General features: G+C 51.1%; 1 protein-coding gene across 3 annotated transcripts in view; it reads left to right on the forward strand.

Annotated features, from left to right (window-relative positions):
* RRBP1 (ribosome binding protein 1) overlaps positions 1 to 16,352 on the forward strand; it is a 64,524-nt gene that overhangs the window by 36,717 nt on the left and 11,455 nt on the right. For 2 of the 3 annotated variants that reach the window (XM_084776144.1, XM_084776142.1), the window contains exons 3-11: positions 3,690 to 3,838; positions 4,751 to 4,873; positions 6,932 to 7,084; positions 7,484 to 7,534; positions 7,866 to 7,984; positions 9,645 to 9,798; positions 12,244 to 12,382; positions 13,810 to 13,979; positions 14,101 to 14,135. In XM_084776144.1, the coding sequence (XP_084632270.1) occupies positions 3,690 to 3,838; positions 4,751 to 4,873; positions 6,932 to 7,084; positions 7,484 to 7,534; positions 7,866 to 7,984; positions 9,645 to 9,798; positions 12,244 to 12,382; positions 13,810 to 13,979; positions 14,101 to 14,135 (1,093 nt within the window). The remainder of the gene's footprint in view (positions 1 to 3,689; positions 3,839 to 4,750; positions 4,874 to 6,931; positions 7,085 to 7,483; positions 7,535 to 7,865; positions 7,985 to 9,644; positions 9,799 to 12,243; positions 12,383 to 13,809; positions 13,980 to 14,100; positions 14,136 to 16,352) is intronic. The other variant, XM_084776143.1, reaches the window with a different exon arrangement.

Genomic DNA, 16,352 nt, shown 5'->3' on the forward strand with positions numbered 1-16,352 from the left:
TGGGTGTGTCTGGTTGGTGCCATCTCGTAGCTACTTTTGCTGTCCATCTGCCTCATTTCTGTCCAGACCAGACCTGCAGACACGAGTCAGACCCAGGCTGCCAGAGCAGCCACGGAGGGGCAGACTTCTAGAATTCCCTGACTTCTTGCCCTTTTAAAGCTGTGGTTAATGGGTTAGACATGGAGTCTGTGGGGTGCTGTGAGTGGGGTGCTGGGCATGTGCTAGGTTCACGCGAGCAAGCTATTTGGATGTGACTCACCCAGGGTCTCATTTCTCTTTTCCTGTCAATTTTACTGCCTCTGAATCAGACCCAATACTAGCTTTTTTTTTTTTTAGCCTAAAAGATTCAATGAAAAATGTTTTGTGAAGTTAGAGCTCTCTGAAAATAATCTAAAGGAGAATATATATATGGAGAAGGTGATGGAAGCTTCTGTGAATGGAGGAGGAGGATAGGCGAGAAGGCTCGGTTTTACTTTGTATTGCTTTGATTGTTTCATCTGTTACAACTGTTTCTTTTTAACTAAAATGTTTAACAAAAAGTCATAGCTACACTAGAAAGTTTTAATAAAGATTCATTAGAATGCTGCTTTTATTAAAAAAAAATGCTTTCATTTTCTTTTCTTTTTTTAACTGTGAGATATTAATAATTACATTTCTGCCTTCTCTTTCCTTCCTTCACACCTTTCCATATACCACCCCCTGCTTGCTTTCAAATTCATGGCCTCTTTTTTTCATTGCATGCATATATGTATTTGTGTATACATACAGATTTCTAAATGTAGCCTACCTAGTCTATATAATGTTACTTGTATGTTTTCAGGGATGACGATTTGGCACTGCACAACCACTTGGTGTCCTCTTCCCTGGGGAAGGCTGCCTCTCCCGCTCCAAGCTTTCCTCAGTTACCTGTACTTTCTTTGTTCTGGTGGGGCCTTGTGTGTTTTTCCACATCTGGTTTGGCGTGTCCATTGATACAGTCTTTGTTAAGCTCACATTTGGGCAGTGATGTGGTGAGACTTCATGGGTGTAGGTTCTGGTGTTACTGGCAGACAAAAATCTCTGTCCTGGCCTTCACAGTTTCCATCCCCTCTTCCACCGTGTTGATGCATCCACTAAGACTGGGCTCCACAGCTCTGCATTTTGATTGGTTGAGGTTTTCTTACTGGTCTCTGTCTGCTGCAGAGAGCAGTTTCCTTGATGAGGGTGAAGTATGCTTATGCGGCTAGACCCTGAGGAGGGTATGAGAAGCCTGGGTGTTAAGACTAGAGTGAAGCGCTCTGCACACGGGAGGGAGCTTTAAACAGTGCTGGAAGCATCTGGAAGCATCCCATAGCTGATGGATGCTTTTATCCAAGGAAGGGGGCAGTGGAGCTCAAGGGATAGGGCTAAAGGTCAGTGTCCGTATTTGGGCTTTCTCCTCCTCCCCATTCTTTGAGACAGGGCCTCATGTACCCCAGGCAGGCCTTATACACGTGCACCCTCTACTGCCCGGGTGCTGGAATTAAAGGCACACACCAGCATAGCTTAGAATAGTGTCTTCCGGAGGGAGGAGCATTCAGGAGAGGGGAAGAGATGTCGCCACGCAGGGACTTCTTGAGGACACGGGCTTCTAAGAATTTTGGCAAGGAGCACTTCGGGAGTCCATGGGGCTGGAAGGGGATAGAACAGCAGTCCAAGGGGAATATGGTGTGTGCCACATCTGGAACTTAATACTCTTGGCGAGCCACATTAGGACAAGCCAAGAGGAATCCATTAGAATGAATTTTAACAGCACACTTCACCCAATTTATCCAACATTTTATCCTCTTGATGCACATCCAGTATATCAGGTTACTATTTTACATTGTAGTGTGCACTGAGGTTTGGAAGTCTCATGTCAACTTCTTAGTTGAAGCACATGACAAGTTGCAGGGGTCACATACAAGTTCTCAGGGCCGCTGTGCCTGGACCGTTTTGAATCAGAAAAGGAAACCAGGAAGTGAAGCAGGCTTCAGTCCACATAGGCTCCTGAGGTCACCCTGCCTTGCCTGTGCCTTTTAAACCTTGGGCAGTGAATATCTACCTCAGGTTGGGGGTATGTTGGAAAACATACCGTGAAAAATGTGTCAGTAGGGGTGTCTCCTGAGAGTGAAGCTCATGGGGTGTCTTATTTTATCCTGGCTCTGTAGCACTCAGGATTATATCTAGTATGTGTAAGTCCACCCTAGTTGTGCGAGCATACGCATTTCAGTGAGATTAAGAAAGGCAGTTCCCACACACACATCCTCCCATATTCTTGGTAATACAAGCTCTTGGGGTTGTAATGCTCGTGAGGTTATTTTTAAATCTACTGTACTTTCCCAAGGTAAGAACTTATAAAATAAAGTGCTCATGGCAACCAGCTCGCCCACACCCCACCTTCCTCTTATTATGATATCATGCTAAGTACTTCCACTTGTGATGAAAATATTGTGACTGTGAAGTAAAAATATTGAGACAAGGTAGAGAATCCAAGGTTGCTGTGGAAACTTCCACATTCCTTGTCCTCAAAAGGCAGGCTTAGCTGAGTGTGCCATTGCAGGCCTGTTTGTCTCTTAGTGCATTTGTTTGGCCTTCTGTTTCAACTGTGTGGCAAATTTAGACATTAACAGAAGAATTTCCCAGGCATTTTAGGTGCGCTGTCTCAGTTCACTTTTTTCTTGCCTGCAAGACTGCATGAGTATCAACGAGACTGCGGTCTGGGATATTTAGGAGATTTTTTTTTTTTTTAAAACAATGATGGCTGTGAACAAGTGGTCTGCACTAGCGAGTGAACAGCTCCTCCTGGGAGGCCTGGCCCAGCCACTTCTCCCCTGAAGCCAGTTACTACTTAAGCTCCATCCAGGGAGACTAGAAGTAGAGTGCTTGAGGGGAGCAGAGTCTTGGCACCCTCCGTCCTTTCCCAAGGGTTTGTACGTGTGATTCTGGGGATCCTGGAGTGAGTGATGAGTGCCCTGGTTACTCGTGGGCAGTCAGTGCCCAGGGAGACGCTGGGGTAGATACAGAAATCTTACTGAATCATGGAAGGTGAGATGAACCAAAAAGTTCCACTAGAAAAGAAGCAACGGGGGGAAAAGCTCTGAGGAAAGTGTGTTATGCATAATTTTGTGCAGTGTCGTTTTTGTAACTTGTTTGTTTACTTATTTTGAGACCTGGTCTAATGCAACTCAGGCTGGTCACAAATTCACTATGCAGCTGAATATGACCTTGATCTTCCTGCCTTCGTTTCTAGAATATTGGGATTACAGGCATGTGCCACCGCACTCGGTCTATGTAGTGCCAAGGATTGAACCAGGGCTTTGTGTGTGCTGTCAGCCCTTTCAGCAAAGATACCTCCCGTCCCTGCACAGCTTTGATCTTGATAATTTAAAAAGAAGAAGAAAGGACAAAGGCTAGCTGTATAGCCCAATGGCAGAGTGCCTGCTTAGCACACACTGAGCCCCAAATTTGCCCCACTACCAGTATAAAATGAGGAGGATGCCACTCCTGACCTTGGGTGGGACTCCTTGGAAATGCACACTCATCGTTTCTCAGAAGTCCACTGTTCCAGCCCATCGTCTGCAGCTGTGGGGCAGAGTCCTCCGTGCCTCTGACCAGAGCCTCCCTTGTATTGACGTTGTACATCCCTTGTTTTGGGGTGGAAAGTAAGCCCCTGCTCCTTCCTACTTCAGGCACCCCAGATTGTGACAGCCCTCTCTTCCTGCCTTACAAGACACTGGTCTCCACAGTTGGAAGCATGGTGTTCAATGAGGGTGAGGCCCAGCGGCTTATTGAGATCCTCTCTGAGAAGGCTGGAGTCATTCAGGACACCTGGCATAAGGTAGGCACTGCAAGGCTGGTGTGGGGCACCGCACCCCTTGCCCCAGGGACCAGCATCTTGCCTAGTCCTGCCCGTGCCCCAGAGCTATCTATCAAGCCATACCTGGCTTGTCAAACTGCAAAGAGAATGTTCTAGAACAGTATCCACTTCTTAGAGAATCCTGCCATTTCTGCCTGTGCTCAGGCTGAATGGATCAGCTGCCAATGGTCTGCCCAGAGCAGAGCAGGGCCTCTGTGCTACATGTGCTCCTGGGGTTAGAACATGGGATCTGGCCTAGACAGACAGAGTCCTGTGACATGTCCCTTGTCATACCAGGCCAACCTACCGAAACCTACTCCCTAGTGCCCCTGGCCAGTGAACTGTTGTAGGAAGTGCAATATGTGTGGGTTTGTGCCTTAACTAGTTGGATTGCTAGTAGCTTTGCTGGTCAGTCCAGTGGCTGGAGGTTGGGGGGTTTTCCTTTGCTGGGGGATGCCATGATCTGTATATTCTTGGTGGTGTTGGGAGTTCCTCAACATGGAAGCACTGGGAGGAGTGTTTCCTGGGCATGCGTGTCGGAGGGTCAAGATGACTATAGTCGCAGCTTATCTCAGACCATGTCCTTAGAGTATAGACTTCCCATCCTAGCTCCCACGCTGCAGCCAGTGGCCTCCGATCTGCACGTACTGGCTTTACGGCTGAAAATAGCGTGGTTGTAAGAACTACCCCACACACCCATGGGTACCAGGTCTGGGAGTTCCTGAAGGGATGGGTGGCTTAGCAGGACCATCAGTTCCCATGGTGGTGTGTAGACAGATGAAACCGCTTACCTTGAAGCTCATGCTACCTGCTGTGCTGTTGTTGCATTGCCAGAGTGGGGGTAAGTATATGTCCTCCTGTTACCCAGTAACATGGCTTTGTCAACATTTCTAGGCCACTCAGAAGGGCGACCCCGTAGCAATTCTGAAACGCCAGCTGGAAGAGAAAGAAAAGCTACTGGCTGCAGAACAAGAGGATGCGGCTGTGGCCAAGAGCAAACTGAGGGAACTCAACAAGGTACGGCCTAAGCTCAGAGAAGCAGACTCTCCTCTCTGTCCTTGGAGGGTCCCCTGGCCCAGGGCCACCGCTGCCCTTTGGCCCTCAGGACAGGCTCAGGGCTGGCTCTGAGACAGGCAGCTTCAGCAAGGCCTTGTCTGCCTAGCATATGGCTCTTCCCAAGCCAAGGATGTTTCTACTGACGTTTATCTGCTGCCTAAGGAGCTGAGGTGTGCTCTTGGGGCCCCTCCCCTGTGGTCCAGGAACACATACAGTTTAGCAGGGACCAGGACCTCAGATTGTGGTGGTTCCCAAGGTGGCAGGCCACTTCTGAATGAGCACAGGAAGAGGAAGTGCACACCTCATCCAGGGTGGTTTTCCTGAGAACTGTGACAGAGGCTACACTTCTCCCTTTTTCTGACACCAGTGGAGTGATGTGCAGGGGGCATCTTGCCTACCTGTGGCTGGCTGGCTGGCTTTTCAGTCTGAATGGCAGGAGGTAGTCAGCCAGGGTGGCTGTGAGGCAGACTATGCCAGTCCTCAGGCATGGATAGCCACTCACTGCTGAGCTCATTGGAGCCTCTCTCTTGCCTCTCTGCTCCTGAGAGGTGGTCCTGGTGTCCAGTGGTCCCCAGAGGACATGGAGGGCAGGGTAAGGGGAGTTCCCATGGGCCTGGTGTCCCTTGAGCTAGAAAGTGTCTCTCCTGCCAGGTGCTGTGGGCTTGCTTCTACCATCTCCCTCCCTCCCTCCCTCCCTCCTTTTGCCACAGATGCCGCCGCACAGTTGCCGGCAGACTGTGAGCCTTGTAGAGCAAACACTGTGCCCTTGTGTGGCCCAGCTTGGCAGGCTGTCTGTGAGTAAGGGACCCACTGAGGCCCTAGGTGGGCTTGCTGTTGAGGGAGGAGCTTTCATTGGTATTTGTGTCTTCCCTTTGTAAATAGTTAAGTATTTATCACTTTGTCCACTTTCATCTTCCTTGTGCTCTTGAAATTGTGGACCAGCAGAGCCAGCAAACTTACGTCATTCTTGTGTCACACCTCCTAGCCCCACACTGCTGGTTGAGAGAGTCTGTGAGCGTTTCTGAGCATATGAAAGCTCCTCTCGCTTTGATTCTCACAGGAGCCAGTGAGAATGATAGAACGACAGGCCCTGTTTTCATGTGCAGTCCCTTCTGAGTTCCTTCACTCTTTGGTTTTTCGAGATGTGTGTACTCACTTTGTAGACCAGGCTGGCCTCAAACTCACAGTGATCCTCCTGCCTCTGCACACGCCACACTACCACCCCCTGCGCGTATGCTGAGATTAAAGGTGCACACCACCACACCCAGCTGCATTTCCTTTATTCTTATAGGGACATTTTATAGTTAGAAAAGGGATCTTGCTAGGTAATCTTTCTTGGAGTCATGCCAAAAGGCCTGGCCTGGATGCATTGAGCGTGTCAGTCATCTGCAGGGTCTGTGCCACTCTCATGTGGAAGATCTGGCACAGTTGAACCCAAGACCAGTATGAGTGGTTTCTAAAGGAGCTGATGGGCTTGGACAGCCATGGGAGCGCCACCCTGGCCTTTTTAAGTGTTCAGGGCCCAGATATGTCTTTGAAGAATCCAGGCCAAGGAAGGCAGAACGTTCTGGAAACCTTTCCAAGCTGTTGTCTTGCCAGGCACTACATTCTGGTCTAGACCATTGTGTGCCCACTCCAGTGCCTGAACAAAGCCTCATAAGGTCAGGGCCCTGATCAACAAAGGAACCTGAGGCCTTCAGACACCAGCCAGACACTCCTAGGTACCAAGTTGGGATGGCAGGTAAAGTTACTGGCTCCATCTGGAGGCAAGTCTGTGGATGCCTTCTGGGCCTGGAAGTCTATGCAGGCTGCACTAAGTCTAGGGAATGGTGCCAGATCCCTAGAGGATGTGCTAAGAGAGCACCAGTGGGTGCTGGTGACAGTTTTCATCTTCCAGTTAGACAGACATAGCCAGACTCCACTTAGAACATCATCTCTTGAATGCTTTTCAAGAGAATAGGCTGCCCAATCTCTGCCTGCCTGATGAGTCTGCTCACCCCACCCTCTGTTTCTTCTCAGGAGATGGCGTCAGAGAAGGCCAAGGCTGCAGCTGGGGAGGCCAAGGTGAAGAAGCAGCTGGTGGCCCGGGAACAGGAGATTGCAGCCGTGCAGGCACGCATGCAGGCCAGCTACCGGGACCATGTGAAGGAGGTGCAGCAGCTGCAGGGCAAGGTGGGTGCAGAGCAGGGGCAGGCAGGCCTGGGGAGTCATAGATAGGGCCCAGAGAGTAAGGCTGGAGCTGGGGCTGGCCAAGTCTGCTGGAGATTCATTCTGGCTGGATGTCTCTACATGTGTCTAATGCTAGTACCCATTACTAAACTATATTTAAAATAAATTTAAAAGAGCCTTGTGTCGGGTGGTGCCCTGGCTCAGGGCTTCCGTCTCTTGTGAGGCCGGGATGATAGTGAGCACACATGCTCCGTATGTGGTTGGGGAGATACCATAAAGTAGGAGACCTGAGCAGACATTTTTCCTGGGTCTGGAGACCAGCACTGGGAACGGCCTGTCTAGACTGAGCCTCATTGTCATAGCCTGACATTTATCCTCTGAAATATGCTTGGCTCATTCTAGGCACAGGGGTGCCACGTGGGCTCCGAAGGCAGGAGATGCATCCTCACAGAGGTAGTTGTACTTTGTCGCCTTGTGATTTTTCTCCTCTCAGAATAGCATACAAGCTGTGTGGCCTCAGGTGCATGCACATACACCTGAAGCATTGGATAGAGGGCAGTGAGGAGAGACAGATATGATGGATGATGGTGAAGGAGGCCACACGGGTCCCTGAGGCCCTGACACTGGAATGGCACAGTGCCTGGGCCCCTTGCTTCATGCACACTCCTGACTTCCTTGGAGCAGATGTGGCCTCCAGAGCTTCCACCCTGAGCTAATGATGGTCCAGAGTCAGTTCTCTGTGTGTGCCTGACCAGCCCTCGTGCTCTTGTTGGTAACTCTTCAGATCCGGACTCTTCAGGAGCAACTGGAGAATGGTCCTAACACCCAGCTGGCCCGGCTACAGCAGGAGAATTCCATCTTGAGGGATGCCTTGAACCAGGCCACCAGCCAGGTGGAAAGCAAGTAAGCCAGGTGTCCCATGCAAAGACTGTGGTGCCATGTTCCCTAGGGCTTAGAGCCTGGGTGGACTTAGAGGGTCTAATGTGGGCTATAGCAGGTACAAACTGTATCTTTCTGGGTATGGGGCTGATGTGGCCTCTTGCTTATAGGGCTACCTGTGAATTTCTACTCTCCGCACATCCAGTTTCTATGTGGGTTCTGAGCAGTTGGGTTTTGGCAGGCAGCTCAGAGCCCCTCGTGTCTTGATGCCTTAGAAAGAGCTGATGTATGCCAGCCTCAGCCTACCCTTGCTATCACACATGGCATTTGAGGGTGGGGGGTGCCATGCCAGATACCTCCCAGTCCTTGCCTTGTGTTGGCGTCTTATTTCCTGGGCATAGTGGTATTTTCAAACTCATTGAACCCCCTGTGTTTTGGGGGGCAGATTTGTTCAGGATGAGGGTACAAGGACCTGCTGTAGTCTCAGACCTCCACTGGGAAGGTCCAGGGATTGAGGAACTCTGCCATTCTCCACATGTGAAATCTGTTGTCGCTTTCTTTCTGGAGAAAGTTCTGCAACTTAGGGAACTGTCACCCAGTTGGCCTCTGCTGCCTCCCCTCAGTCCAGAACCCTACCTGGTAGTGGGTGCACAGCATCCAGGTGGTTTTACCATCCTTGTCACCATTGACAAGTCCTAAGCAGTCCAAAGAAGGGGCCACACTGCCCTTACCAGTTACTTGGATCTCTGCACAGTAGGGTGCATGAGCTTAGAGTTTCTGGTATAGTTAGAAACCCCGAGTCAGGAGGAGGAGCCCCCTTTGTCAGTGGGCATAGCTGCTCTGAGCCAGGTCTCACACTTCGCTCTGTCTCTTTGTCTTGTCTTAGGCTTTTCCTGAGTAGGCAGCATCTATGCCAAAGACAGAGGTGCTCATTTGATTAGTATCAAAATTTGCTTTCAGTAAGTTTCTTGAAGTCCCACAATCTTCTTATGTCCTGAGACCCACTTTAAAGTAACAAAGTGAAGGCACATTTTTCTAAGTGCCTCGTGCTGTAGTTCTGAATGTCCTCCTTGGTCATCTGCTGGAGCAAGGAGCCAGGACAAGTGCCACCGGTGCCTTCAAGAGGCACTCCCTGGCCCAACCAGCATCTCACCTGCCAGTGAAGCGAGGCACTTGGAGTTAGTGGGCTGCTGCCCAGGCCCTGCAGGGTGAGGCGACCCGCACACATCCTGCCTGTGTTTTGTCTGTGTTTGCAGTGGTGTCTGGGAAGGGCCTTTTGCTCTCTCTGGTCTACTTACTTTCTTTCTTTCTTTCTTTCTTTCTTTCTTTCTTTCTTTCTCTCTCTCTCTCTCTCTTTTTCTTTTTTTTTTCTTTTTGGTTTTTCGAGTCAAGGTTTCGCTGTGTATCCTTGGCTGTCCTAGACTCACTTTGTAGACCAGGCTGGCCTCAAACTCACAGCAATCCTCTGGCCTCTGCCTCCCGAGTGCTGGGATTAAAGGAGTGTGCCACCACGCCCTGCTTCTCTGGTCTATTTTCAATAAAACTCACACCAAAAGCCAAAAGACACTTGAATAATAGCCCTAGGACTTGGGCACTAAAATAGAAAAGATAGATATGCCAGAGGGAAAGACCAGTTGCCAGTCTCTATCACAATCCTCAATTGGTGCTGGGGACTGTCTTGCAGGCAGAACACAGAGCTGGCAAAGCTCCGACAGGAGCTCAGCAAGGTCAACAAGGAGCTAGTAGAGAAGTCGGAGGCCTCCCGGCAGGAGGAGCAACAGCGGAAGGCTCTGGAAGCCAAGGCAGCCACCTTCGAGAAGCAGGTCCTACAGCTGCAGGTAGGTAGCAGTGGAAGCCACCTCAGTGCCCATTTGCTGCCCACCAGCCCTGACTGCATGGTCGGAGCGGAGCTCGGTCATTCTGAATCATCCCTTTCCAGTCAGGCAGACAGCTGGAGATGCAGTCATGTTTGGGGCTTGAACCTTCTTAAGAAGATCTTTGCCTTCTTAATAAGAGTGGTAGGTGCAGTGGATGCCAAGGATCGTTATAAGTGCTTAGTCTCTATGAGGAGGGACTGTTGGCATCTGCCACGTACTCACGAGGAAGCTTGTGGCACAGAGAAGTGGAACAACTACCCACAGTTTGCATGGCCAGGACGTGGCAGTCAGGATCTGGATGCCAGCTTCTGGCTCCTGAGCTGTGTTTCTTCTCCGGCATTGGCTGCCACTGCTATTGCAGCTCTGGAGTGAGCTAACTGCCTGCGGATGCTGTGGCTTGAAAGCTGCTCTCCCAAGGGGAAGCCTAGGCTCCTTCAGGATGGAGGTGTCCTCATAGTGTGCGGGGCAGTACCCACACGGCTTCAGTCAGCCCCTGGGCCTGTGGCTTCTGCTGCTCGGGTAGCTTGTGTCAAGACAGATTGGCGTAGCCTAAGGCGTTCAGCACCGTGCCTTGCTTCGTCTCTGTTCCTCGGTGTGGTAGTGGCACCTGTTCTGCAGTGTGACTTCCAGGATGAGCTGTGAAAGACTGCAGTTTAGTTTGTAATAAGAAAAAAAAAAGAAAGGGCCTCTTTTCATTCTGTCTTTCCTTCTTCACTTGCAACACCTACTGGGCTGGGTCACCGAGCAGAGGCATCAGGAGGTGGCCCTGGCCCTGACCGCAAGGCTGTCTCCATGGCCTGGCAGAAAGAAGTGTAAGGCGTTCTTTGAGGAGGGTACTGGTGGCCCCTGCCCTGGCTCCTTGTTCCAGGACGGACGCAAGTGTAAAGTTCCACCAGTGTTTATAGAAGTCCCTAGCTAGTTGGCCCAGTATCAGATTAGCCTTTGGAACCCTTCGATGTGACCAGCTGGGCTGACAGCTTTCTTCTGGGCTAAAAGACTTGCTGTCTCCTAAGATGTATGCATGTGCTTTCCATGAAAGGTTTTGATTTCTGCAGATAAATGGATTTCCTATGATTCCTTATTTTTGAAACCAGTACTCTAATTTATGTTTGCCATGAGTAAAAAAAGTGAGGTCTTCCTGCAGTCTGGGTTGGTTCTCTTAATGAAAAGACAGACAGGCTGGTGGTGTTCTTCCACAGGTACCATCTCTGTTCTGTTCTGGGAGTGTCGACAGAACGATGAGGATGTTAAAGTCTGAGTAGGGAAGCACGCTCCTGATGTGATGGGCGGCGAGGAGAAGCAGGCCCGCCCCTTAGGAGGCTCTGGACCATTCTTTACTTTGAGCCTTTCACTTGGAGCTGAGCCAACCTTCTCATTTGAATGTAGAGCAAACATTACCCACCCTAAGGCCTCCCCAGTTTCCCCCTCCATAGTGCAGGCTTGTCTAGAGCAGAGGGGGCACATCCTTAGTCAGGGCTGCCCCGTGCTGTCCCAGTGGCTCTCATTAAAGTGGTGGCTAGGACCACCCTGTGCAGACACTGGCCTGAAAGAGAAGGGAAAGTGATGCTGTCGTTCTGTCAGCTCCTTAGCGGTGGAGGCATGACCTGGAATCTCACTTTAGCTGAGTGACTGGCCCCGTCCCCCAACTTGAGTTCTGCACAGATCTGATCCTCTGCAGGCTTAAGTTTTTCAGAAGGCCTGAGGAGTCCTCCCTCCCCAGGAGCCCAGTGTATGGGAGTGATTGACAGTTGGCTGAGTGAGATCAGCAGAGATGAGAAAGGCCTTTCTGGAATAGAAGATCAGGCACATGAAAGCTCTGTGCCTCTGGACAAGGACTAGGTGGACCTGTCTGTACTGACATGGAAGTCGGCAAGATTCAGACTAAGAATAGGAGACATGGCCATTTTATGGATCAAACATGGCTAATCACTGATAGTTTGGTATGGCTGAACTTTAAAGTGAAAAACCCAGAAGTGCCCTATGAATGGGTACGTAACTGCAGCCGCTTCAAGGGAGAGACCTGGCACCAGTGGACAACCGATTTCCCCCAGAAGAAAGAAGCCCAGCAGTTGTCCTCTCACTGAAGGGCTGCTAGCTGAGGAAATATTTGTCCAGGTTCAAAATTATCCAGAAAGTCTCTTGCTTGTTGAAATTACACTGTAAGGATCCATTCTTTATTTCTGTCATATGGGTCCCAGGTATTAAACTCAAGATTAATCATGCTTGGTGGCAGCACCTTTATCTGCTGGGCTGTGTCACCTGAACCATCCAGAGCGTGGTGAATAGGCTAGCCAGGTGAAGAATAGGCTAGCCAGGTGAAGAGCTTTGCTCTCTTAGCCCCTAAGCTTACAGGGTCAGACCTGCCCCTCTGCTTCTCACAGCCCTCTTCCCTCTGTTCCTCCTCAGGCATCCCACAAAGAGAGTGAGGAGGCTCTGCAGAAACGCCTTGAGGAGGTCACCCGGGAGCTGTGTCGAGCGCAGACTAGCCATGCCAGTCTCAGGGCGGATGCTGAGAAGGCCCAAGAACAGCAGCAGCGGGTGGCGGGTGAGTGCAGTCTCAGTGGCTCCTCCTTGAGGGGCTCAGATGAGCCTGCCCACTGACTTGTCCCACTGTGGATCCTGAGCATAGTAGGCTAGCACTGTCTCCTGGGAACAGTGGAACCTGTAAAGGCCAGACATGAGGTGAGGACAGTAGTATAGGGCAGAGCCTAAAGGGCTGAATGAGGCTTGGCCAGTACTGGTGATGAGAATGTGACAATCAAGTCACATTACACCTACCGTTCTTCTGAGCCCCTGAGGTAGGCACTGGTGCTAGCCACGAGGACTAGTCATAGCAGTAACTTTGGACAGACAGTATGTGGACAGACAGTATGTGGACAGACAGTTGACTTACTGAGATGATTTTTGTCACAACTCTGACATCTGCCTCTCAGGGCAAAACAGCTATTGATATCCTGTAATCTGTGGTCCTAGCATAGAGAGAGAACTTTATGACAAGGAGGTGTTGGGGGTGAGCAGCCACATGTGCCTTTAGCCACCGGATGCTCTCTGAGGTAAGGCAGGATTTTCAGACCAGGTCAGAATGATGAAAGGGGAGGCCAGCCAGTACAATGCCCTGAGAACCGAGTGAACTTGAACTTGGTCTCTGTTCAAGGACGAGGACAGAAAAGGATGCCTAGATGAGCAGGACCCTGATCATTCTCCTATGAGTGGGAAGTGCGAAAGGCAGGTTTGGGACAGGGGAATGACTCAGATGCACTGGCTCTTCTCAGAGTCATGGTGCGGGGTCAGGTGGGGGGAGAAGGGGTGAGGGTGAGGCAGCAGTGACCCCAAGGAAGAAGGGCTGAGATGAGGCAACTGCCACTGTCCAGGCCAAGAAGCAAGCGTGGCTTGTCAGATGGTGGTGCTTCAGTGATGGGGAGAGGTGAGCCATGGCAGACTGCACCCAAGGTCCCACACCCGCCTCAGGGGAGAGGGCGTGTGCCAGAAGCACTGGACCAGCCTAGCTGTGGGACTTGTGAGATCACCCAAGGAGGAGGCTGTCTCCCATAGAAGGGCAGGGCAGGCCCTTGGGAGACACAGTCACTGCATGCCTCACCTCTACTCCTAGTCTCAGCTTATGTAAGCCAGCATTTTCCTGAGAGTGGATCTTCTGCAGCTTCTACTGAACAGGTTTTGCTTGGTGTTCAGTGTTCATCTGTGGTGCTTCTCACCTGTGGTACTCAAAAGTGTTGTTGCCACAGTATACTTTCTTCACCAGTCCACAAGAAGCTCCGTGGGTCAGAAGTGTGTTTTAAGGCCTCTGGGCACGTTAGCACAGCCCAGAAGGGGGCCACGGTGCTCTGTGTGTTTTAAGGCCTCTGGGCACGTTAGCACAGCCCAGCCGGGGCCCATGGTGCTCTCTGTGTTTGGAGGAGGGGGCAGCAGCTGAGGTTTCCACACCCTGACCTCTGTCTCACCCCTCTGCAACAGAGTTGCACAGCAAATTACAATCCTCTGAGGCGGAGGTAAAAGGCAAGTGTGAGGAGCTGAGCAGTCTCCAGGGACAGCTCCAGGAGGCCAGGGCCGAGAACGCACAGCTCTCAGAGAGGATCCACTCCATCGAGACCCTCCTGGAAGCAGGCCAGGCCCAAGACACCCAGGTCAGTCGCTTCTCTGGCCAGTCTGAGAAAAGGGAGGAGTCCACTGAGTGAAGGGCCTCCCACCCTGCCCAGCTCCTGCACAGGAGCCTGTGGAACCAAAGAGTTTTCTGTTTGTTTTCAGGCCAGCCAAGCTGAGGCCACCCAGCAGCAGACCCGGTAAGCTTCAACGAGGCCTGTAAGGAGCCGCAGGGGTGTAGCTCCAGCTGTAGTCCAGGTTGGCTATGGGCTCCTGGAAGCTGAAGCTTTCGGTGGAAAGCTTGGGTCTCTGGGGGAAAACCCCTTTTAGAGCCTTTCTTACCTGTCCCTTCAGGGACTGAGAGGGCAGGAAACAGACTTGGGTAGGGAACAAAGCTGCCGTGCTGGAGTTTTGCCTTAGTCTGCTTTCCATTGTTAGAGCAAAATGCATGAGGCTGGGTACTCTTAAAAAGAAGAGAACTTACTTAGCTCATGTATTTGGTATCTGGCCTCTGGTGAGGGGCCTCCTTGTCTGCCACATCATGGTAGGTAGCACTATGCAGTAGTACTTACAAGGAGAAGATTGCTCTTGGCGAGACAGAAGCCAGCATCAGGCTTGTGTTGTAGCAACTTGCCCTTAGAAATTAATTCCAAAACCAGCATCAGTCTCATTTTAGGGCAACACTCCCCGTGACCTAACTAGCTCCCATTGGCCCTGCCTCTTAAACGTCTCACTCCTTAACACTGCCTCACTCGAGGCTTCCAAAGCAAGGGCCCTGGGCGACACACAACAGTGAAACTCAGTCAGCTCGACTATCGTTCTCCAGGATCAAATTTAGCTATGCAAGGCAAAGACTTCCTGCCAGCTCTCCTGTGGTCCAGAGGAGTTCTCAGTGTCCGCAAGGTGAGGGATTTTTAAGGATTGAGGTCAGGAAATCAAATGAGGAAGCGGATGAGGCCCTCCCTTCTGTTGGAGTAGTTCAGAGCACATCACACGGCTCGTTTTCTTTGTGAGGGGACTTCCCTGCAGGCTAGACCTGTCTTATCCCCAACCCCGCCACCGCACCCCCCAGTGTTAGTAGCCGAACACAAACGCACGCCAGGCCGTTCTCAGGACTGTTGGTTTGCTGTTGCCAAGGCCACAGCACCCGGGTGGGCCAGTTCACATCAGGCTCAAGTCCTGTGACCAGCACTTGTGAGGTGAGTCCTGGCTGCCGTGGCCTAGGATCCTAAGCAGCTGTGTGAGGGAGTGGCATGGAAGGTGGTCCTCACCTCCCTGCATGCTCTGCGCGTGCCCCAGGCTATCAACCACCACCCCTCATTCTGGCTATTGTTTCCCTGTGTGCCTTGAAGCACCTGGCTCTGTAACTGGAGGCTAAGAAGGGAACTAGGAACCCAGTTGAAGACCCAGAGGCCACGCCCTCCACCTCCTTCCTCAAGAGTGCACGGGTAAACTGTGCTTCCCTGGTGATATTGGCAAAGGTAGAGAGGCTGGCTTCGTTATAGGGTCTCTCTTGTATTTTAAGATCAGACTTTTGAAGCCTGGCATGGTAAGACACACCTGTAATTTTCACTCTTAGAAGATTGAGGCTGACGATAAAGGGCAAGGCCAGCCTGGACTATAAGACCTTGTCTCAAAAAACCATCAGATTTTCGAATCACGCAGTAAATTACTAAGATAATTAAGTCATATTCCAAATAAGACCTGTTAATGCCTTGCCTGGTGTTGGTATATCAGCAAGAACTGGTTGGTTCCCCTCTGAAACAGTGTGTCTGTAAACTGCCTGAGTGAGGCGTCCTGTTCTGAACCAGAGTATCAGCCTCCACATGTTCTGGGACTTTACAGCAGCTGCCCAGGAGGCGATGGTCACTGTGTTCTTGCCGTTGACCTGCGTCCCCTGCTTCTTTGGGGTCTTGTTCTGGGCATGCTCTGGGATGTTTTGCTGGAAGAGACTTGTACAATGCAAGGATTGCAGGGAGTATCTGGGGGATCCCAGCTTTGAGGGTGGAGTCAAGGTTCTGTGGGCCTGAAACCCACAGCCACAAAGCCAGCTCGGGTCTTCAGAGCCAGGTCTGTTGTATTCCATCTGAAGACGGGGAGCTGTTGCCAGGCTGAGTCCGTTATTATTCAGGATGGTTGGGAGGGCTGTGTGTTCAGCCAGTGCTGACTTTATGGTTGATGTTAGTATGAATCAGAATGGTGGTTTTCAAAAAGCTTTAATCATGTCTCCCCAGAAGAAACACGGGTGTTGCCCTTTGGTTGATAGTGGCAGTCAAATCCTTGCATCCCTAGATTGGTGGCAGCTCCCCTCTGCCAGATGTCCCCTGGCAGCGCAGCATTCCTCGGGCTGCTGGTTTGGAATGTCACTGACCATTCCTGGAGTTTGGGCTGCACACATCTGGGTCTTCCCGCCTGTT

The sequence above is a fragment of the Acomys minous genome, assembly GCF_964271855.1.
Source record: "Acomys minous genome assembly, chromosome: 3".
Lineage (NCBI taxonomy): Eukaryota > Metazoa > Chordata > Mammalia > Rodentia > Muridae > Acomys > Acomys minous.